This window comes from Furipterus horrens, unplaced genomic scaffold (genome assembly GCF_987537825.1).
Source record: "Furipterus horrens unplaced genomic scaffold, mFurHor1.1.pri manual_scaffold_9, whole genome shotgun sequence".
In the NCBI taxonomy this organism is placed as follows: Eukaryota; Metazoa; Chordata; class Mammalia; order Chiroptera; family Furipteridae; genus Furipterus; species Furipterus horrens.
This window is the reverse complement of record NW_028327179.1, coordinates 94,538,501-94,562,505: the sequence shown is the minus strand read 5'-3', so window position 1 is coordinate 94,562,505 and position 24,005 is coordinate 94,538,501. Positions and strand designations below refer to the sequence as shown.

Genomic DNA, 24,005 nt, shown 5'->3' with positions numbered 1-24,005 from the left:
ACGGTGGGGCAAGGCAGCTGGAGGGGCCCAGCCCCCAGTGGCTGGTGAGCAGGGAGAATGGCCCCAGGGCCTGGGCACAGACAGAGCAGCTCTGCCGCCACCTGCGGAGACCGTCCATTTTTGCGCCTCTGAGCTGCTAGAAACTGTCTGACGCCCGTCTCCTCGGGCCCTCTCCTCCCTTCTCCCGCCTCTCCCAGAGCGCATCCCAGGCTCTGGTGGCAAGTTCTCCGCTTCCATTTTTTCCAACTTGCTGAGAGTCTCGTGATCACCCGTCCCTTTCTCTCTCTGTGGCCCCTCTGTCCTTTTCTCGGGCCTCCTCATGTCCCTTCTGCCCTCCCTTCCTGCCCTTCTCCACCATGGCGCAGGCCGGAGGTGGCTGGGGTGGGACAGGGGAGGACGGCCCCACCCCCTAAGCTCCACATGGGCACCGGCTGACACCCAGCAGGGCTGGCTCAGGGGAGTCAGGACAGCTGTGACGTCCCCCAGCCTGGGGGCTTGTGGGTCATCCGTTCCCCTCCTCACTCTCCCTCTCCTTGGAGTTCTTTTCTCTCCCAGCTTCTCCTTGTCCCTGTCAGCTGGGCCCCATCACACTTCCAGGGATGAAGGTGGGAGAGAGAAAAGAGGATGACGTCATTCCCGTCTCTCTCTTACGTCATTGAAGCCCTTTTGGGAATCTACAAACTAGAACTGTCGGTGAAGGCTGTCACAGGGGGGAGTCATACCTGAGCAGCGGCTGGATGCCCACCACCGGGGAGTGGCCAAGCAGTGGCCGGGGAGTGGCCAAGCAGTGGCCAGGGACCGTCCTGGGGCAGCAGCTGGCCCCAGGCCTCGGTGTCCTCTGCTGCTGGGATCGCAGGCACTGAATTAAGGAAGCAAACCATTCTCAGAGCTCTTTGCAAAGTAAAGACAGAGGCGGGCCACAGTGAGTGGCTTCTGCAGAGACCATCGAAAACTGATCAGAGCATGTGAGTCATGCAGCATCCGATGAAAGGGCCCTTTTAAATACAAGACCTGCTGGGCGCACATCAGTATCTGTTTGCAGGTCACTGCTGGATAGAGGTTCAGACATAAAAGCTTAAAAGCAGCCCGGAAGGAGCCCTCCGTCCACGAAGATTGGAGAGAAATGAAGGCAGAGTACTGAGGCTCAGGCCCCAGGGTGAGAGCTGGAGGCCCCTCAGAGGTGGCCTGCCCAGCCTTCCCGAGTCCACGGATGACAAATAGATCCCCAGGAAGCTACCCCACAGGGACAGAGTCCCTCTTATGGGAGAGCACGAGAAAAGGGGAAACTCCAGGAGTTCCTGGGAGCCAGAACCGTCTGGTTCATCTTGGAAACCGCATGCTTGGCACAGTGTAGACACTTGGAAGGTGTGTGTTGAGTAAAAATAGGATTTTGTTTAGGAGCTGGCTGTACAGTTTTCCAAAGACAGTTTATTCTACAAAGTTGAGCAATTGCAAGAGTCATAAAAACTCTAATAAACCTTATGGTTCAGAGTATGTTTATAGGAGCAGCCCATCTCAGAAGCAGGGGCCCTCTCTTCGGTAGCAGTGGGAACCGGATGTGTTTAGAAGGGCCGAGAGAAGGAACACCCACGGCTGGGGTTTCTCTTGTCCACAGGTCTGTTTGAGGTCCGAGCCCAAGAGTACCTGGAGACACTCCCCAGTGGGGAACACAGCGGTGTCAACAGGTTCCTGAAGGGACTAGGTAAGGCCAGCGGGTCTCGGTGGCCACCACCGACCAGCCTCCGGTCCAGGGGCTCTCGGCCAGCCCCCACCACTGGAGCCAGACCCTAAATAGCGCAGAGCGCTCTGACCCGTGCCGGGCAGGCTAACACGGCATTTTAACCCGTTCTACCTGACTCCAAGGTGTCAGCGAAGGCTGCCAAGGCCCCGCCCAGGTGCCCTGGGCCTCGGGGCTGGCTTGCCACCTTCTTTCTCTGCCATCCCCCACACTCCCGCGTCTTCCGGGCACTGGGCTCAGGAAGCGCCGTGAGCGGACGCGGACAAGGGGGTCTGGCAGTGAAGAGCTGGCCCGGCCTCCCCGCGTCCCCGCAAAGTGGGAACACAGGAATGATAAGGACTGCAGTTGAATTGGTAACTAGGCCCTTGCTGGGAAAGGGAGGGCAGAGAAGGAGAAATCAGACAAGAGGAACACGGGCGCGGGCCCAGTGAGGAGGCGCTGAGGCGGTAAAGCCCACACGAGGACCTGCAAGGGGCCTGCTTGTCCCTCACCCGGGGTGGACAGATGCCACCTCGGATGGGACCGCCTGCCCGCCACATCGCGGGAGCATGCTCCTCACTCGGCTCCTCGGGGACCGTCACACTCAGAGATGCCTGTGTCGGCATTTCAGAAGCAGCGTCTACAGCCCTGACATCTTCCTTTCGAAGCTCCCTAAGTCCGAGGACGATCCCCCTTCCTTGGGGGGAGCACAAGGCGTGCAGGGGGCAGCGCCAGGTGGAGCCCCGGGGGGCGGCTCCCTCTGGGCCGGCGTGGGCGGCCGTGGCTGTCCCCACTGCACTTGGGGTGGAAAGGGCAGGGTTCACTCAGCCTCCTTCGTCTGCCTGGTGAAACATTCTCATTTTCTTCTTTTAGGCAATAAAATGAAGTTTCTCCACAAGAAATAACCCTCAGCCAGACTCGAAGGACAACTTCCTCCTAGAGCAACCACACATTTTAAACGCAGTCCTGGTGGCCTTTCGGGAACATGGGGTCCTCGGTTGTCCCCGGTGTGCTGGGTGAAGGCCAGGGTGGACTCCGGCCACTGCTGGGTTGTCCCAGGCCCTGGCCCCAAAGCTGCCCAGCAGGTGCCACTCCTTCAGCACAGCTCCGGCACGGGGACCCGAGACCAGGCGTGTCCTCGACATTCAGATGGATTGTTCCGATTGTTGGCTTTTGGATTTTTAATTTTTTTTAATATCAGATATTAAATAATATAAAAATGTTTGGGTTTTTATTTTTTTCAATGCCAGGGCTAAGAAAACTCTGTCCTGCCCTGTGTCATCTTTCCCTGGCTCATCCTGCCCGGCAGCCCTCCTCTGGGCCGAACTGGGGACAGAGGCGGGTGTTCGGGCGAGGGCTGTGGGGACCCCGAGAGACGCGGGGCCCACAGGTTCCAGGACAGAGCCCTGTGAGGACAAGACGGCCCTTCTGTGGAAGAGGCAGATGGGGGCTCCAAGGACTTGGGCTTGCCCAGCCAGCTGCGCTATCACAGTGGCCAGTGCTGCCACCTAGTGGCCAAGGCCATTGTTGTCACGCGACCCACTCCCCAAGGACCTGACTTCTGAACGGCCTCTTTTTCTTAGAAGCGGTAAGGCATCCACTGCCAGAGCCATAATGACTTTTGAGGTACACACAAGAAGAGGAAATCATGAAGTCTGTTAATAAAATGTTCTTAGGGTCCCAAAGTTTATGATCACAAAGTATCATAGAGCCCACCTTAAAACTCCTTTGACCCCATTCCCATTCCTACTGTGTGAAACACCCCCATGTTGTTGTAGGGGCCCCATCAGCAGAAATGAAGTGGAACGTGGATAAATGGAGGGACTTTTGCGATTGGTATACATGAGAGAGGGACAGTTTCACTAGACTTGTGCAGCCATCCAGGCAGCTTGCCCTCCTGCCAGGGACCCAGTGGGGAGGCAAGAAGAGACTGGGTAGCAGAAGCCTCCGGGCCACCACTGCGGCCCACCCGCCACTGTGTGCCCCTCTCGATGGCACCAGCAGTCACAACAAAGACACACAAAGGGGATGCCCTCTGATCGCGCAATGGCCCCGCTGGTGCTGCCTGGCAGAGGTCCTGAGCCGTTAGGGAGTTGGGACCAAGGGGTCTTCGAAGGGCAAAAAAGAACAAGAAAAAAAAAAGACCTTGATTTCTCATTCCACATCAGGGGTTCTTACCTGGGGTCACAGACCATCTCTCTAAACTGCATCCAGGATTTGGTGTGCCCATGTACTTTTCAGGGGAAAGGATGCATTGTTTACATCAGATTCACAACGGGGCCCCAGGGCCCCCAAACTGGTCAGAACCAAGCTATGTCTAACAATTAACCTGAGTAGGTGTGTGGTCTGGGGTTTGGGGCGAAAGGTTGAGTGAGGGTCTCTGAGGGTGGGGACTCAGGAATTTGTACCTAACAAGCTCCTCAGATTAGTTAATTTTATTAATACCCAATATTCTGCCCAGAGATGATCACTTTTAATATTTTGGAATATACTTTCTTTTCTAACTTATTTTATGTTATATTGTTTACTTAAACCTTTAAGTGAATAAATATACATTTTATCAATATTTCTGAGAATTGTATCATATTTTATTTACAGATATATTGCAGGTTATTTTACCAATCCTCTACTCTCATGCACGCAGGATATTTCCAGTGTTTAACCTCACAAAGAGCGTTGAGAAGAGCACCTTGGCTCCATTTCACTTTAATGCTTGCGTGAAGTAAAACACACACAGAAAATGCTCAGGTCAGGAGCCCAGAGGCTGACAAGCCTGCCCAGGTGACCACGTCCGTGTAACCTGCACCCAGCTCAGGAAGCCGAACACCGTGGGACCCAGAGGCCCCTCCTACCGTCTTCCCCGCGTCCCTCCCCCCTACTCCGTGGACATTTCAGGCCACTAACGAATGCCCCACAACTTGCAAAGTGGGAAAGCAGGCTGGGGCGGGTCAGAGAGGCCAGAGGAAAAAGTACAGCTGTGACTCCTGCTCCCCGTCGGCGGCAGGGTCTGGATGGTCATGCGAAGCGTATGTCTTGCAGGAAGGACGCGTATGTGTTCAGAAGCGTCCATCACTGCGCAATTCACAATGAAGCTCAAGGTCATGAAAAACAGCTGGAGCAGGATTCTTGGGTGGGTTTTACTGCTACAGAATATCGGAGGCACTGGTGGACAGGGACGGGTAGGAGTGAGGACCACATGGTTGACGTGTCTTGGAGACAGGCCACAGGGAGAGCACTGGAGGGGGAGGCAGCATTACCACTGCTACTACTCAAAAGACTAATGATGTCAGCTGCCATTTAGTGAGCATTTCTTTTTACCCATCACTATGCTGAGTGCATCACTGTGTTACCTGAACATTAAAATGCCAGCTTCATGAGTGACTGTGTCCTGGCAAGTTTACTGCTGAGTTTCCGGAGCCTAAAACCAATACCTGGCACACAGTGGGCTCTGACTCAGTGCTCACTAACCAGAGAAACCATTCACACAACAGGACTGAGTGTTACTTGCCATGGCAGGCAGCAGGCTCATCGGAGATGGATGCAGACCCCATGAAGCCAAAGGAGTCAGCCTGACTTGCAATAGCCATTCCCAGCATCTCAGATGCATTGTCTGAGCACCAAGCACCCACCTCGGAGACCACACTAACAATCAGAAGGTTTCTTGGAGAGAATAAAGTCAGAGCAAAGGGCACTGGAGAGTCTCGGGGACGGACAGCTCCCCAGGAGGGGTGGCATGCAGGACAGACTCCCTCCCTCCCCGCCCCGTCTCACAGAGGATCAGTTTCCCAGGTAGGGCTGGGTAACCCTGCTGACTCCTCAGTCCTTGGCACCCCACCCCCCGTTCCTTTTTCTCCTTGTATTTACCATGGGTGATTCATGTAATTTCAAAGTGAACCATTCCGTGGCGTTTAGTACATACTAAAATGTCTTCATCGCCCCAAAAAGAGACCTCGTGCCCTCCAAGCAGCTGCCCTCCTCCCTCCTCCCTCCAGCCCCTGGCAACCACATTCTGTTCTGCTATCTCTGAGGCTTTACCTATTTCGGATATTTCACAATATGTCACCTTTTTGTCCCTGGTTTCTTTCACTCAGCATAGTGATTTTTTGTTTGTTTGTTTGTTTATTTTTCTTATTTATTGATTTTAGAGAGAGAGAGAGGAAGTGGGGAGAGAGACAGACATTGATTTGTTGTTCCACTTATCTATGCGTTCAGTGGTTGACTCCTGTATGTGCCCTGACCAGGGATCAAACCCACAACCTTGGCATATGGGGACGATGCTCTAACCAGCTAAGCTGCTCCGGCCAGGGCAGCATAGTGTTTCAAGGTTCATCCACGTTGGAGCATCTATCAGTACGTCATTCCTTTTTATGGCTGAGTGGTATCTCATGGTGTAGATATATCACACTTTGTATATCTGTTCATCTGGCTGTGGACATTCAGGCTGTTCCCGCCTTTTGGCCGTGGTGAATAGAGCTCCTACGAACGCATATGTGCGTGTTTATCTGACTACCTGTTTCCAGTTTCTTTGGGCATATACCTAGCAGACGAATTGCTGGGTCATATGGTAATTTCTACATTTACATTTTTGAGGAACCATTGAACTGTTTGCCACAGTGTCTGTACCATTTTACATTCCCACCCACGGTGTCCAGAGGTCACCCGCTTTCTCTCCTAGCCCTCTCCGTCACTGTCCAGCCGCGCCTCTCAGAGAGCACCCCACATTCCTCAGGGCTGACTGGCACCACCTATATCTAATTTAACTGGGATACTAGCTTGAAAAGCAGATTCTTGGGATCTACCTTGACTTCCCTGGCGCTAGAACCTTTGATTGGCCGGAAGTTCCCTAAATGTCTCCAAACATTTGTAGGGTTCAGTCTTAGACTGATCTTCCTCTCTTAGATGCAAACTCTCCCTTCAGTTGAATTGATAGAGAGTAATGTTTGGGCCAAGTTTTAGATATTAGGCTTTTGGATGCACATCCTGAGTTCAGCATTACTAAGGGCTTCTAAAATGAGCTGAAGAATAAAGACATAAATGAAACAGGTATAAGCTTGCCAGGGGCCGCAGAGAGGCCACAGTCCTTTGAGCCGATCGAGCCCAGTGAATTTAGTTGTTGCTGTGGTTTTTAAGGTCTCATTACTCTAGTTCCCTTGCATACGTTTGAGAGCAAACCCAAAGCAGTACAGCGTAGCCCCCAAAACTCCTAAGAAGAGATTGCCATCAGGGCAAACGCAGCGGAGGGCAGGTCTGGCAGGCTGAGCTCAGACTTCATGGCGAGCTGACAGGAGCTGTGTTCAGAGCCAGCCTCGGGAGGGTGGGAGGGGCTGGCCAAAGGTTGGTAAAAGCAAATGGCGAGTGAGATGGGCCATTTCACCGCTGGCACCTGTCAAGGCCAATTAACGTCACTCCGTGTGACGTGTCCAGGGAACACACCTCGTCCTCACCCGGCGCTCGGGTGGGGCCCCGCTGCCAACCTCTACCTTGTTGGCTACAATCACGGAGGCCTGGCGCCAGCTTCCCCGGCACTGAGCCAGAGAGCAAACAGCTCACCTTTGATCAACCCTGGGCTCCTCACCTGCCCCTCTTCCTCTCCTCAGCTGACAGTCGTCACCCCACCCCGCCTGAACCATAATCCTAAGAGCACACAGTGAAACCCTGACACGAAACCTCGCAACCCCATTGTCCTTCTACAATAAGACTAATTGGCTTACCGACAAGGACGGCATGCGGACTGAGTTGTTTCTCTGGCAGAGAGCTCCAGATTCATGCAGACCCAGCCTTCAGTGTCTCACCAGGCCCTTGGACGGGTATGAAAGGGCCTTTCCAGTGCGGTTCTGGGTGGTGGCAGGATAGGCCAAGCCCCAGGCAGGAGGCCAAGAGACCAGCTGGCAGGGCCTGGCCCGCAGACCGAGCCCAGAGCCCCAGCGCCTGGAGTTTAGCTCAGTTCTCTGGTGGAAGCTGCTTGCTCCCCTCCCTGACATAGTTATCTGGTCTCGGGGAAGGAAGTAAATTCTGGGCTGGAACAGAGAGGGCAAAGCAGGCCTGGGCCCTTGCCAGGGCAGCCACGAGGCTGGCCCAGCAGCATGGGGTCCGTCAGCCCCATGTTCTTAGTTCTGGCAACCACAGGCCCCTGGAAGCTAGCAAAGCCCTGCTCTGTGAGGAGATGGGGCTGAGGAAGTAGCATGAAGCCCAAAGCTGCCTCTTAGCGCAAAACGGGGACACCCACCCCTGGGAGGCAAGCAGGGTAAGGGCCATGCTGCACCGAGCCGGACCTTCACCATCCTACAATTTTTAGCCATGTCAAAATATAGGTCTTAAAAAAAAAAGGAGCCCTGGCTGGTGTGGCTCAGTGGATCGAATGCTGGTCTGTGAACAGAAGGGTTGCCAGTTCGATTCCTGTCAGGGCACAAGCCTGGATTGGGGGCCAGGTGCCCAGTTGGGGGCGTGTGAGAGGCAACCACACACTGATATTTCTCTCCCTCTTTTTCTCCCTCCCTTCCCCTTTCTCTAAAAATAAATAAAATATAAAAGAAAAAAAATTGTATCTTTAAAAAGAAGTGGAAAAAGGATGAAATAAAATAATAAAAAATAAAAACAAAATTCAGTGCTGTTTGCACATCAACGTGAATATACTTATTGCCACTGAATCCACATCCTAAAGACGGTTTACATGACACATGTTATGTTATGTATCTGTTACCACAGGCCCCGGGGCAGCAGGGATGTTGCCACGCATTTCTAGTGCAATGATATTAACATTGGGCACACATCATTTACACATGTATTTCTTTTTCTTTTATTTAATATGACTCTATATTAAGTATTAAAAACTGAAGTGGTCTTTTAAATGCTGTTGAAATATAGCTCTTTTCATAGAGATTTTTTTTCCCAATTATAGTTGATATTCAGTATTATTTTCTATTAGTTTCAGGTGTGCAGCACAGTGACCAGACATGTATGTAATTTACGAGGTGATTCCCACTATTTCTATAGGATAAATGCCAACTTCTTCCACTCCACAAGTGGCGAGCCTTAAAGTACTTCCTACTAAGCCTACAGTTATATATATATTCCGCTTAAACTGTGTTTTCTTGCCATTTCAGGACTAGTGCAGAAAATGGCGAAGGCATTCTTTAGTGCCCTTCCTCCGAGGTGTGGAAATGACAAATGGAGGCTTAGGACCCTGCAAGGTGTGGCTGGCCCCACAGGACTTTGCTAAAAACTGGTCTTTCCTCTCTCTGCTCCCTTTCTCTAACTTGGCTCCGGGCAAGCCAGCCAACCGCCCTCCCCGGGCCACCCCCGGAACTCAGTCTTCCCTTCTGAGGTCACGTCCTCAGAGAACACGGCTGCTCATCTTACCACAGCAGACAGTGTCCCCTACAAGGAGACCAAGGTGGCAATCAGCCTCATCCTTCTGAATGAGAATGAGTAAGTCCAAGTTCTTGGTCACGCGTTTTCCCAGTTCAACCCCATGCTGACCCCTGTGCGGCTGGGAGAGGGCGTTTGGGGGCTTTTGCACCCTATTAGAAAGGGAAGAGCAAGGCCCACGGTGGGAGAGAGAGGCTTCCCCCACCCTTGAAGACCTGTAGGGCCAAGGGTTGGGAGGACTGGGTGCTTGGTTTTGTTTTTAATCCTGAAAGAACAATGATTTGTTCTGAAGCTGCTTCAGAGCGTCCCTGAATCACACTGTTACCTGGGAAATGGGGTTTCCCATATGGGAAAGGAAGAAACTGGGTCCCCGGCCTCAGGTCTTGCGTGCAGATTATTGGGTTGGCCAAAATATCTGTTACATTTTTTCTGTATGATGGCTCTAGTAGTGCTTAGTTGTCTTTAACTTCATTCAAAAGAGTTTTGTTCGATTGTATTGTGACAGCTGTCATATCAGTGTGCCTTTAAAAGAAAAGGATCAAAATTGGTGAATTTTTGCTCTGGCTGGTGTGGCTCAGTGGGTGGAGCACTGGCTGCAAACCAAAGGGTGGCTGGTTCGAGTCCCAGTCAGGGCATGTGCCTGGGTTGGGGGCCAGGTCCCCAGCTGAGGGCAAGCGAGAGGCAACCACACATTGATGTTCCTCTCCCTTTCCCTCTCTCTAAAAATAAATAAAATCTTTTTAAAAATTGGTGAATTTTTGTATAGCCATTTTATTACTGAAGATGGAAGAAGATACACAACAGAGTATTATGCTTTATTATTTCAGGAAAGGTAAAAATGCAACTGAAATGCAGGAAAAGATTTGTGCAGTGTATGGAGAAGGTGCTGTGACTGATTGGACGTGTCAAAAGTGGTTTGTGAAGTTTCTTGGTTCTATTGACATTTTGGCCAAATAGTTCTTTGCTGTGGGGCTGTCTCATGCATGGGAAGATGCTGAGCAGCACCCTGGCCTCTGCCCACTAGAAGGCAATAGCGGGAGACAGCTGACATACTCAGAATATCCAAGTCAATAATGTTATTGGTGAAAATATGTCTTTTATGGAAAAAATGTAATGGACTTTTGGCCCACCCAGTAGTTCCAGAGAGCCATCAAAGTCTGTCAGCTGTGAGGCCTGAGACCGCCTGGGTCCGAAGTCCCTGCTGGCTGTGGGGCTCTCAGCAAGTTCCTGGCTGTCTCAGCCTCAGTTTTCTCATCTGTAAAATGGACGTAATAATTAGAGTTTGTTTGAGGTTTAAATTAGTGCATGTTTTTAAGTGGTTAGAACCTGTCAAGTACTATTTAGCTACTTGGTAAAACAATCAAAATGTAAAAGGCTAAATTCAATACTTTAAGGAGCATTTGAGGTCTTGCTCCCCAGCATATGGCATCAGTTTGGCTCAGATAAACTCTTACACGAATTTAAAAAACAATAAAAAATAAATCCAACACTTTAGAAGACAATATGGGAGAATATCTTCTGACCTCAAGGTTGGGAAGGAGTCCTCTAACAAGACATAATAAATGGGTGCCCTGATCGGTGTGGCTCAGTGGACTGGGCGTCATCCTACAAAGTGAAAGGTCACCAGTTCAGTCACTGGTTTGATCCTCAGTCAGGACACATGCCTGGGTTGTGGGTTTGGTCCGTGGTTGAGGCGCATGAGAGAGGAAAGTGATCTATGTTTCTCTCCCTTTCTTCCCCCCTTCCCCTCCCTCTAAAAATAAATAAACCTTTAAAAAATAAAAAGGGCAAACTACAAAGCAAAAGACGGATACTTTGGAATACAGTAAAAACGAGAACTTTATCCAGGGAGAAGAATGGATCAGCAAATCGTGGCATGTTCACACAATGGAATACTACTTCCCAGGAACCTCATTGAGTGAAAGAAGCCGGAAGCCAAACACTACATACCTCGCCATTTCTTTTATGTAAAAATACACCCCTCCCCCAACAAGGGGACAAAACTAATGTATGGTCATAGACTTCAGAGAGTAACTATGGTATTAGAATGAAAGAATTCACTAGAAGAGGGCACAAAGGGACATTCTGGGGGTGATGAGAGTCTTCTGGATCTTAGTTTGGTGGTGATCACGGGGGCGTACATGATTCTCAAATTTCATTGAACACCACTTAAGCTCTGTACATATTGTTGTATGTGAATATCTCAATTTTTAAAATGTGGTTAAAAATACAAGGGCTTAGACATGATTTAAACAAAGGAAAGGGGTTTGGGGCATCAAGGGCCGATAGCACTGTGGGAAAGTGGGTAGGAAATGTTTGGGGGAGACTGCTGAGGGATAGGGCTGTGCTGGGAAGATAGGGTTCAGCAGACTCATCGGGTGCTGACACTCCATCTCCAGGGAGGAATGGCTCTCCTCCTCCTGGTGTGGGAGGAGGGGCCACCTTCACAGAGGAACTGGGGGTGCTACTAGGAAGGGGAAGGGAGGAGGGGGCAGAGAGCACTCACTGCCCCTGCTGATTCTCAGCTGCCTTCAGCTCAAAATAACCTTCATGCCTAACTGGCCTGCGTTGGGGTGGCATATCCTGATCCCCTTCCATTTAGACTGTGCACGTTGGTTCTGGTCACTCTTCTGTTTTTCTGTTTAAACACACACAGCAAGAAAAGAAAAGACAAAGTCATCATCCCCTCTGGGTGCTATGTGCCCAGCCCAGCAGCTCGTCATCTCACTGGCAAATTGATGATGTCCGCCCTCCCCTAGGGGAAGAGATTTATTTCAGTCACCACTCCAGATTCTTGCCCGTCTTCACAGAGGCCCTGGCACCAAAGGGGCAGTGGAGTAGGGGAGAGAGGCAGGCGCAGAGCATCCTTGCCCAGCTCTGTCTGCACGTCACTGTGGAACCTGGGGTACATCTCCATCTCCTGCCCTTCTCTCATTTATCTGTAAAATAGGGAGAGGTCCCTTCTTACCCAGGAAGTGTGTTCTAGAAGCCTGCTCAGGGCCCAATCCCAGAGCCTTCAGCTGCAGGTGCCATTGGGCAGATGTGAGAGGGAGGGGCAGCTGGAGCCTGGGTAGGACAGGTGGCTGGGGAGGAAGGAAGAGACAGAGTGAGCAATTGTCCCCGTGGCTCCTAAGGTCAGGGCATGCCCCAGCTAGTCTGAACAGTTATTTATAACTCACACACCTCCTTATTTGGTAGCTGAATGCCCTGCCTGGTGCTGGGTCTTGTTCTGGAGGTGAGGTCTGCCTTCCTGATGAACTCCCAGGCCCTGGGGTGCAGCTCAGGCCAGCCAAGGCTTCCCCCAGCCAGCACACAACCATGTGTGCCTTATCCATTCCAAATGCTCTTAAATCCATTGTGTCTAATTGTATTAAAACACATGTAACGTAAAATTTCCCACCTAACCGTTGTGCAGCAATCACCACCATCCTCCTGGGCTTTTCACCATCCCCAGCTGACCCTCTGTGCCTCAGTCTCCCTCCCGCAGCCCCAGACAGCCTCTATTCTCCTTTCCATCTCGATGACCTTGACTAGCCTGGGTCATCCAAGTGAAATCACGGAGGGCGTCCTTTTGTGACTGGCTTATTTCACTTAGCACGGTGTCCTCAAGGTTTATCCCTGACAGAGCGTGAGTCACAATTTCATTCCATTTTAAGCCTGAATAATATTCACTCATTGTCTGTAGACACCATATTTTGTTTATCCATTCACCTGTCCCAGACAGCTGGGTCACATCATACATTTTTACATTTCAAATGCAGGGTTGGAGCCAGAACCCCTCACTGCCGATTAAAATCAAGTGGCATTGACCAGCTTTCTATTTAAAGCCTCCCACCTGTCATTGGTTTTGGGGAGGATCTGGTGACACATGTGGGGAGTCCTGGGTTCACATGACAATTGTCCCTGACCCCCCTATTAGAGTAAGAAAAGGTGTAAGCTGTGGTCAGGTGGTGGGCTCTGACAGCACTGGATGGAGGCGGAGCAGTTACAGGGGCTGAAAGACCTGGGTGTGAACACTGGGAAAGGCATCTGGGGTTAAAAAAAACAAAGTAGCCAAAGGCCACTGAGGGTGTGGGCTTGGAACACCAGAGGACAGGCGTGTCTGTGTGGAGTTTATTTTATGTTTTAATTTTTATTTATTATTATCATCATCATCATTTTGATTTGAAAGATACCTGGCACTATGACCTGGCTTGGAGTAGAGAAACTGCGGGGTAGGTGCCAAAGTCCCTGATCAACGGTCAGGACATGTTTACATGACTCAGTTAACAGGGCCGGTTTGTTTTTCAGGACAGCTACTGTGTAGAAGGCCTGCCCAGGCCCCGGAAGCACCCCAGTCTGAAGGGTAGATAACAGTGGCAGAGCTGGCAGCTTCGGGACTCAGAGTTAGCTTTCTTCCACTGCTAGGATGTGATCTGACCTACTGTGCCTGTCCCCACCCACCCTAAACCTTCCAGGGGCTCCCCGTGGCCTGCAGGACCAGTCAGATCCCTCCCTGTCTCATCCCTTCACCCCACCTCACCCCGTGGCTGCACCCAGCCCCGTCCTGCCTAGGACTTCATGCTCCAACAATGAATAGAACTGCCAACACCAAGGCAGGTTGCCCCCAACGCCCTCGGCTTGGTGGAAACTCACTGTCCAGCTGTGGTCTCAGGATCGCAGATGAGAGAGTAAGTCACCCAAACACTGTAGTTTTTCTGGGAGGAGGAAAGGTGGCTGATCTCTCTAGGGGAGAAGAGCCCCGATCAAGCCTTCCAAGCTCCTTTTACTGATGAGGGTACCAGGGGATACAGAGTCAGAATACACAAATCATCAATCAATTTCAAGCGCTTGGATTACTGTGAACAATCACTGGTCACTAATAACAATGTAAGGAACACAATGAGCATTTGGGTCACAGTCCGCTAGGCATCCTGGCACAATATGGACATCAAGTGCATACACCGTCCAGGTACTTGATGTCACACAAGGTCTGCAGCTAACTTAAGAGATGAGAAAAACAGAGCAAGCATCAAAACAGAATATTCATTCTTTAAATCCAATTCCCATGGAAACCCCCTGAATGGGCTTTCAGGTCATGTCTGTCTCCAGCCTTCCCAGTCTTCCAGTCAAGACTTATAGGCCTCCTGGGGGGCATAGCTTGTGGTTGGGCTGCACTTCTCGAAACCACACAGGGTGGTCCCCTACACACCTCCTTGCCTCCTACATCACCCTGACCCTCAGTGTGTAACCTATGTCCTGCAATCTGTGACTTAAAACTCAGCTCACGTTACACCTTCCTTGCTGCCCTCATGTCGGGGTCCCCCTGGGAAAGTATCAAGACTTGGAGCCCCATGCAGGCCAGGGGAAGGAAACGAAGTCTGTAAGACCCGGGAAACCGGGAAAGCCGGGTGCATATGCGCCTCGATGCTATAGCCAGTGGGCCCGGGTGGGAATCGGGCCATGAGAAAATGCTTTATGTCCTTTGAAGCTTGCCCTGTTCCTTTACCTTGCCTGGTGGCTTTATTGTACCAGCAGCAGATGTTTTAACTTTAACTCAAAATGAACTCACCCTCCCTATTTTACGGCCCTCTGAAGTCTCTGTGTCCAATGCACCCTGACCTGAGGGAGATTTCAACATTCCTTCCATTGTTATCCCTGAACAACATCTGTTTTCTGTAATCAGCACTGTTCAGCATTGGTTGATGAGCTTTACCTGCAAGCTGTATGCCCTTAAGCTGACTGCACTCAGTCAAAGACCTTGGAGGAAGGCAATAGGAGCATTTGTCTCTCAGACATTTGCGGGCCTTCTCTCCCCTAGCACAAGCTGCCTGGGAAGTCTTCATTTCATCCGCAACACCAGGGGATCTCTGCGGGTCGGGGTCCCCAACATCCTCACCCCTAGTCAGCCCAGCCTTCAAGCTTCTCTGAGCTCCCATTGCAACTTGAAGATGCTGTGACATTCCCCAATAAAGTGCTCTACATTGGGTCTGCTTCTTTTCTTGGGTTCTAAGCTCCTTGAGCACAGATCCTGCTCCTTCTCATCCTGTATTGCCCAACCATCCCTTCATTACTCAATTGACGTGTTTATTGAAGTGCAATGACGTGTTAAGCACCATTCTATCTAATCTGAATAAATGCATGCCTCCGAACTGGGCCTTTTGTGACATTCATTCACTCATTCATTCTACATATATTGAGTGTGATAGATACTGTAGAGACAATAGTGAACAAATATAAATATGGCCCCTGTTCTAAGAGCTTATGGGGGCAGGAAAAGACAGTCACAACATTGCACACAAACAAATGCAATGTTGCCATCAGGACAGGTGTTACAAAGGACGGGGGATTGGATAGAGTGTGAGAGTGGATCAGAAGGGGTTGGACTTGGCCAGGAGCCTAGAGAAGGCTTCCCCAAGAAAGTGGCACTTGAGCTGAGATGTGAAGGTTGGGGAGAGGGGGGAAGAGCATTTCAGAAAGAGGGAACAGCATGTGCAAAGCCTTGAGTCATATATTGATTTGTCAACATGTTTCCAGCTCCAAGAAACAGATAATCTGACTGTTGGTAGCTTAAACAAATTGGGTGTTTTTTTGTTTGTTTGTTTGGTTTTTGTTTTGTGTTTTTCCACACAACAAGAAGGATGCAGGTGGTGGCAGTTGGTCGGACTGCTCCACACTGTCAAGAAGAAGGCAGGCTCCTTCTACTCTCTCTGCTCCTCCCTCTTCTGTGCATTAAGTCTTGTTCTCAGGCCTAAACTCTTATCAGCCCAGCTCCAGACCTCGAGATGGTTTTCAGAGGCCAGAGGCAGGAAGGACCAAGCAGGAGGTGGCCTCTTATCCAGGAAATCCAGGTTTCCTCTCCCTGAAGCCTCCCCGGGGCCTTCCCCGCACAGCTCATTGGCCAGAGCTGAGCACATGGCCACATTTTGCTGCAAGGGTTGCTGGGAAAGCCAGCAGGGTTTGGCTTCTGCAGTGGGAATGGGCAAGGGAGAGAAGGTTGGGACTGGCTTGGGGTACCCACATGGCGGGAGGGAGCAACGCAAGTTCTAGAGACTGAGCAAAGGGGACTTTGTAAAGACGTGGAGCTGGAGGCGTAAGTGGGGGCCAGTGTTAGTTTGCGAAGGCCGCCATCGCAAAGTATGGCACACCATGTAGCTCAAGCAGCAGATACCTATTATCTCACAGTTCCGGAGGCTGGCATTTGGTTTCTTCAGAGGATTCTTCCCGGCTTGTATATGGCCGTCTTCTCCCTGTGTCTTCAGGTCTTCCCTCTGTGCATGTCTGTTTCCTAATTCCTCTTCTTCTTTTTTTAAATTCTTACCTGGGGACATTTTTTCATTGCTTTGAGAGAGAGAGAGAGAGAGAGAGAGAGATCAGTGTGAAAAACATTGATTGGTTGCCTCCTGTACCTACCACAACAGAAAAGTAAACCTACAAGCTAGGTATGTGCTCTGACTGGGAATCAAACCCACGACCTTCTGCTTTAGGGATGACACTCCAACCAACTGAGCCTCCTGGCCAGGGCCTAACCTTTTTTTCTTATAAGGATGCCAGTCATATTGGATTAGGGGCCACCTCCAATGGCCTCATTTCACCTTAATTACCTATTTAAAGGCTCTGTCTCCAAACGCAGTCACATTCTGAGGTACTGGGGGGTTAAAGCTTTAACATATGAATTGGGAACTGGAAGGGGGGGGTACAATTCAGTTCATAACAGGGCCAAACTTCATAAGGCTCTGTAGAACATGTTAAGAACTTATATATTTATTCTATAAGTAAGCAGAGACTAAGAAAAAGTATTTTTTTAAAAAACATTTTATTTACCTATTTTTAGAGAGAGGAGAAGGGAGGGAGAGAGGGAGAGAAACATCGATGTGTGAGATAAACATTGATGGGTTGCCTCTTGCATGCCCCCCAACTGGGGACCTGGCCCACAACCCAGGCACATACCCTGAATGAAAATGAAACCAGCCCCCCCTTTGGTTCACAGGCCAGTGCTCCATCCACTGAGCCACACCAGCCAGGGCTGAAAAAGTCTTAAGCCAAAGAATGAGATCAGCAGATCCAGAAGATCACTGGCCACAATGCAAAGAACAGAAGGAAAGGGGCCAGATTGGTGCCCACAGACCAGTTATGAGGCCGCTGAAACAGTCCCCCTGGAAAGGACAGTGTCTTGGCTTGGAGTAGTGGCAGACGGGAGGAGAGAGGGCGGGCAGTTGTGAGAGAGATTTCAGAAGCAAAAAAGCCAGCACCTGGACACAGAGGGGCTGTAGGGAGAGCAGGAGAGGGAGTCACTGGTGACCTCTGGGCCTTGCTGGTGGTTCCTGTGTGGGAACTAGTGAGCAGGGAGCTGCGCTCATGCCCTGAGAGCCAACAGGGGCTGCAGGCTGAGGGGCAGCTGGGTGGTGGTGCCCCTCAGGGGTGAGTTCCAGGAGCTCAGATCCCAGCCTTATTAGGAAATATAAATGCAGGTATTCCCCGCCTTCCCCCCACCCCCACCCCACCCAGACTCAGGGGCATTGGTTTCTATGGGGGACTCAAATGTTGGAAAATTTTAGTTTTAGGTGACAGCTAATAAGCTTAGTAATGTATGCATGTAGAAAGCTATTGTTTCAGGAACTGGAGGTAGGACCCACCTTAACTCCAGGACACCAGAAGCAGTTCCACCTTTGTGCTTCAGGAGCACTACAAGCAACCAAGATTGTATCTGAGCCTTTGTACTCCAGGGAGAGATGATCACCGCCCAGGGCACAGATGAAAGAACGCTGCAGCTTTTATCTGATTAACCTTTCCCCTGAATTCCAAACCCCTTGCCTACACTTTTCTTCTCCTTATAAAAAGGGTCCGTTTATAATGAAGCGCAAGGCGGTCTGTTAGGGCACAAACCTGCTGTCTTCTCAGATCGCGGACCATCTGAATAAAGTGCCCATAACGATCCAACCCCTGCCCCTCCTTATTGGGTCTGGTAGGTGACAGGCAGCGCAGACACTGGCTTTTCTGGTTTCAACACCTAAAGGAGTCAAAAGAATAACCCATATGAAAACCCAAGGGAGCCCTGGCCAGGTGGCTTGGTTGGTTGTGTAAGAAACAAGGAAATAGTGACTCCCAAACCAGTAGAAAATCATTAGTAACAAAGGACAAATGTAATTAGAGGATCTCTGAGAAGGAAGTTGACAGCATTAGCATATTTACAAATCAAAAAAGGGGCATTTAGATAATCGCGTTAGATTGTAACTCCGGAGTAACCAGTAATGGAGAAATGGGGAAGAAGGAGAGGAGAGGGGGAGCTAATTGGTTAGGGAGGGGGAGCTAATCGCATTACTATAAAACCGTTTTCCTTTGTCTACTTGGAGAGCACGTGCTCCTGGCTGAGGGAGCGCCCGGCTCTGCAGACTCGTGAATAAACACCTGGCTTTGCTGCTCAAGTCCTGTGTCCCGGTTTTTATTGTAAACATTTCTCACAGTTGGAACATCATCCTGTACACCAAAAGGTTGAGGGTTTGATTCCCAGTCAGGGCACATTCCTAGGTTGCAGGTTCAATCCCTGGTCGGGGCGTGTTCTCTCTCTCTCTCTCTCATCAATGGAAATATCCTCAGGTGAGGATTAAAAAACGAAAACCAAAACCTTACAGGAATACTGTACAGGATGGAGGAAACAGCAAGTGGAGAAGCCCTGAGATGGGGCCCTGCGTGGGGCCACCCAGGAACCACAAATTCCAGTGTGGCTGGAACCCCGTGAGCCAGGCTGAAAGTGGTCAGAGACAGGGCAGGCTGGCTCCAGAGCAATGGGAAAAGATACAGCACTGCAGTTCCCAGCATGCTTTGGGGATTTTTGGGGTCTGATTCTACCAGCCAGGCAGAAGTCCTCAAAACCATGCTGAAACAGGGAGCACCCTGGGGTGGCTGCTGGAAGGGAAGAGGCGAGAGGTGTTGTGGGGGGGAGGGGCGATATTTGAACCCCTTTTCAATCCTGGGTAATCACAAGCATAGACTAACTTTCTGGCTGCTTCCACTCCTGGCTTCACACTAATCAGGGGACTCTCATCTGAAGGAGTACAGCAGCGCATTCTAGATTTGATAGCTTTTAGAGGGGAGAAAAAAAACTTTCCCTCCAATTGTTTGAGTTGAATAACCTTGGCCTGCAAATTAAATGACAAAAGGCAGATTAACAGGAGGAAAGAGTTTACTTCATATGTATAACAGGAGTCAGCGGGAGAAGTAGCCGGCCCTCACCTGGGTGAGAAGTTAAAGGTTGATAAACCCATCTTTGCAGGAAAAAGGGAGGGGGGAGAAATGGCTTCCACGGGAAAAACAAATGGGGTTTTCAGGAGAACAGATGGCAGATAAGAACGTTTGTGAGAAGGTTCATAGGTTCGAGGTCTTTCTTAAGGGCCTCTCTGGGATTTACAGTGAACCTCATTTTCCAGTTCTGGCTTTGTCTCCTAAGGGGAGCTCTGGAAAGGCTCTTTTTTTCTGCATTTGTTGAAACCTCAAAAATTTTCAGCTTAAAATCATCTTTTTGTCAATCCTGGGGTTCCAAGGGCGTCCCCACCCCCTGTAACATGTATCTCGAACCTTGTACTTACTATCTAAAAAAATTGCACAGGTAATTGAGGGTGAAACTAAAGCTGGAAAAGCTGGTGTCCACGCTGCCTGTCACCTACCAGACCCAATAAGCAGAGGCAGGGGTTGAGCCTTTACAGGCGCTTTATGCAGATGGTCAGTGATCTGACTAGACAGCGGGTTTGTGCCCTAACAGATCTTCCATTTCACTATAAACGGACCCTTTTTATAAGAAGAAAAGTGTAGGTAAGGGGTTTGGAATTCAGGGAAAAGGTTAGTCAGGTAAAAGCTGCAGCATCCTTTCATCTGTGCCCTGGGCGGTGGTCCCTGTGCCCTGGGCTAGAGTCTTTGTGTCCCGGGGTGGTCACCCTGGAGTACAAAGGCTCAGATACTGTCTTGATTGTTTGCAGTCCTCCTGAGGCACAGAGGTGGGACTCCTTCTGATCTCCTGGAGTCAAGGTGGGTCATACCTCCAGTTCCTGAAACAACAGCTTTTTACATACATTGATTACTAAGCTTATCAGCTGTCACCTGACACTAACATTTTCCAACATTCCAGTCCCCCATCAGTGTCTGTTCAAATGTCATCTTAGGCCGCCCCTGATGACCGTATCTAAATGAATAAATGAAGGCATTCACTGATGCCATCATCCCTGAAGACTGTAGCCAGGAAAGACTATACCTGGAAGAGAGTTTTTCTTAAAAAGACAAAACAACAAAACCTACATTTTAACCAGGTAAGGCTGAGGGATCCTTAATCTGTTCTCAGCGTCCACTTCTCAGTCAGGGCTCAAGAACTCTATTGAAATGGATAATTGCTGTGGAATTTAGGCTGCCCTCTCCAGGCTCCCTGGCCTGGATAGCAGAAGAGAGTTGGAGTAGCATTTGCTCTAATGACCAGCCCAACCCCATACACACACATGCACACCTCCCCACACACATACGGACACGCACAAATAACCCTGCAGACACACATGTGGGAACAAGGGTAAGTTTCATTTGCAACTTCTAAGCCACAAAAACAACATCAACAAAGCAAAACTTGAAACAAGTAAGATTTTTCTACGACTTCTCGGTATTTTAAACGATTACTATCGGTCCTTTTCCAAATATCTAGTTTATCTTTTTCCTAAACACAGGTGGCCCAGGCCCTTTCTGTACTTTTGAAGACTACCTGTTGCCTTCAGCTCACACAGGTAGCAGGGGCTGAATGGAAGCTAGAAACGTCGTTAACATATTTTACCCTCAAGCAGCAAACGCTCTGGGGTCAGCCCAACGCTTTGGGGGGCAGAAAGGCTGAGGCACCGAGCTTGCTCCCTGTTTTCCTAATACTTTTCCTAAAACTTTAGTTCCTATACTTTTGAGTGGGTGGGGAGCTGAGAGCTAGGTAAGGCCCTGTGGATTTGTTGATCATTCCTGCATCTGTCAGTTGGTTTGTCTAGTCATCTGTTTACTTTGACAAATTATTTTAATCCTCTAGTATGAGCCAGGCCCTGAGCTAAATGCTGAGGTGAAGGAGCATCCAGCTTTGCATGTCGACTGGGGTGGGCTGGAGGGTAGGGTTCTTACCCCAAATGTTTCATGATAAAAATAGAAGTAACAGGCCCTGGCTGCTGTGGCTCAGTGGATTGAGCATCGGCCTGTGATCCAAGTGTCGCTGGTTCGATTCCCAGTCAGGGCACATGACTAGGTTGCACGTCAGGTCCCCAGTTGGGGCCGCGGGTGAGAGGCAACCACACAGTGATGTTTCTTTCCCTCTCTTTCTCCTTTCCCCTCTCTCTACAAATAAGTAAATAAATAAATAAATAAATAAACAAACAAAAAATAAATTATTAAAAAAAAAAAAAAAGAAGTAACAGGATTTTAAAAGTCAGACCATCAGCCGTGGCTTGTGTGGCTCAGTGGATTGAGCACTGGCCTGTGAATCAAGGGGTCACTGGTTTGGTTCCCAGTCAGGGCACATGCCTGGGTTGTGGGCCAGGTCCCTGGTGGGGGGCTCGAGAGAGGCAACCAATTGATGTTTCTCTCTCTCTCTTTCTTTCTCCCTTCCCCTCTCTCTAAAAATAAATAAATAAAATCTTTTAAAAATAATAGAAGTTAGACATCACATTCTAAAGTTCATATGTAAAAATAAATGAGAATATTCCTGAAAAAGAAAAGTATTGTAGTTCTAATAGATATTATATACCTTCAGTAACAGTAGGAAGTAAAGTGAACAAAACGGAATGTTCACAGACTCAAGTCTAAGAACATAATATGCCCTGAGGATGGCATCTCTGATCAGTGAAGAGAGAAGCTATTCAGGAAATGCTGCCAGGACACCGGGCACCGTCTGGGGAAATCGGGATCGTCATACCTCTGAAAACACAAGGAAATTTGAAGATGTGATTGGCTTCAAGCCAACTTATGAACCAGGCGGCATCCCATTTAGCAATCAGAAGGACATTCAAGTTGTACAAAATGGGAAGGTTTTCGTAGCGTTAATGTAGGACAAACATTCAAACCTGTAGAGAATTTTTGGGAGTTTATTTGAGACAATTGGTGGGAAGCGACATCTCAACGGATTAAGAAAATGCTCCGGAAAAAGGCAGTTTTGTACCTTATCTTATACATTACAATGCAAAAAGAAGGCTTAAGGGGGTTACCTGAAATCCATTGGTGATAAGTTAGTGGGGCGGGAGAAAGCAAAGCAGGGAACCCTCAGGGATTGGATAAAAGGTAAAATGATGGACATAGTTTTACAAAGCTGAGTACAAGACAGTTAACACTCAACAATTAACATGATAATAATAACGATTAGGGAAGTTGTGGTCCCTGCTCTGTGAGCTTGTTGTGCCCTGAGGGGTCTGGAAAAAGGGAAGGTACCAGGACATTCCAAAGGCATGTTATCTCAGATGCAAAAAGACAACAGACAGGCTTAGTTATGGTAAAGATTGACTTTTGTTAGGGAGAAATACCAGCCTCGGACAGGACTTAAAGTTTAAATTTCAGGCCATCCTGTGTGGTTACTTTAGGTTTCTGAGGTTGTAAGGCTGCCATGCAGGGACACCCCCCTCACCGCCCCCCTTGCCTCCGAGCTTGTCAGGTTTAGTATGTGGCCCCTTTTGTCCATAGATATTTGTGAGTGAAGAAATGCATGCATTGCCCTTGTGCTGGACCTCTCTGGCAGTCATCTGAAACAAAAATGATTCTTTGGTTAGTTTGTTTCCGGGTAATACAAAACATCATTATTCCTATGGGTGTGAGTAAGCCAAGGCATAGTAAAAATTTTAACATCAGATAATTCTTTCATTCATCACCCAACTATTACTGAGCACATACTGTACACCAGACTTTTCTAGGGGCTTGGGATGCATCTTGTTGACCTAAGAAATGTTCAGATCTGTTGAGAATTTTTATTAGAATTAATTTGAGGCAACCTGACAGCAATCGCTAGAAGTGAGATCTCAGATGCTCTGGAGAGTAAGAGTTCTGCGGTTCATGCATTTGAAATTAAGGAAGGAACAAAAGAACTTTACAAGAAGATGGGAGAAAGCAAGGCGGGGATTGGATTACAGGAGTTAGCAATATGATGTGATCTCCTGAGGGTGGTTACACCTTCGGGTGTATTCCTTCAAAGACTTGTTAATTTAGATGGACGAGGACAATGGACAGGGCTGGCTTAGAAACCTTTCACTAAGCTAGTTATAGGCCTGGGCGTGACGACCCACCACGATCTGCCCAGTCAGGCTGCCCTGTGGTTACTTGCCCTATGATTCTCTTTTTACTCCACAACCAAATCAAAACAGGTGAAGATCCCTGCCACCCTTGCGGGACCCTGAGCAGAGGGGTGACAGGCTGTGGGGTTGAATGAGAGAAGATCTCAAATTCAGAAATCAGCTTGGTTGGGCCCCTGTGCGCTTGTGTTCAATGGCCTGACTGCTGCTGGACCCTCAAGCTAGATCGAGCTAAGGGGCAGGCCAGAACAGAGTGCTGCACCCTCCCCAATGCCCCAGGCATGCTGGTTCCTGGAACAGCCCATTGCCCTGCCCCCAGGCAAGCTTGTTAGGCTTTGTCCCCTTATAAGGGGCAGGTCACAACCAGTCCGCCTCTCCATTCCTCCTGGTCTGCATCCTTCCTGCGGCGTTCAGCGTGGCACAGAGGATACTCACATCGTCTTGCCTCCTTCCAAGACTAGACTTGTAAGTTCCCTTAACAAACTGATTATCACAGAGTTACCTGCCTCTTTGGTCTCTTGGCCTTGGGATTTACCTAAGAGTTTGGGGACAGCCTTGGGTTCCATCCTCCATTTTAGGACCAGGTATGGATTATTTCCAAAGTTCAGGTCCAGGTATGTCTTTGAGACTCTGATCTTTTATAACCTCATGTGATCACACGG

General features: G+C 49.4%; 1 protein-coding gene across 1 annotated transcript in view; it reads left to right on the top strand.

Annotated features, from left to right (window-relative positions):
* DENND2A (DENN domain containing 2A) overlaps positions 1–2,790 on the top strand; it is an 89,873-nt gene extending 87,083 nt beyond the window's left edge. The window contains exons 19-20 of the mRNA XM_090287588.1: positions 1,616–1,702; positions 2,591–2,790. Coding sequence (XP_090143714.1) covers positions 1,616–1,702; positions 2,591–2,622 — 119 coding nt within the window. The 3' untranslated portion in view covers positions 2,623–2,790. The remainder of the gene's footprint in view (positions 1–1,615; positions 1,703–2,590) is intronic.
* The last annotated feature ends 21,215 nt before the right edge of the window (positions 2,791–24,005 follow it).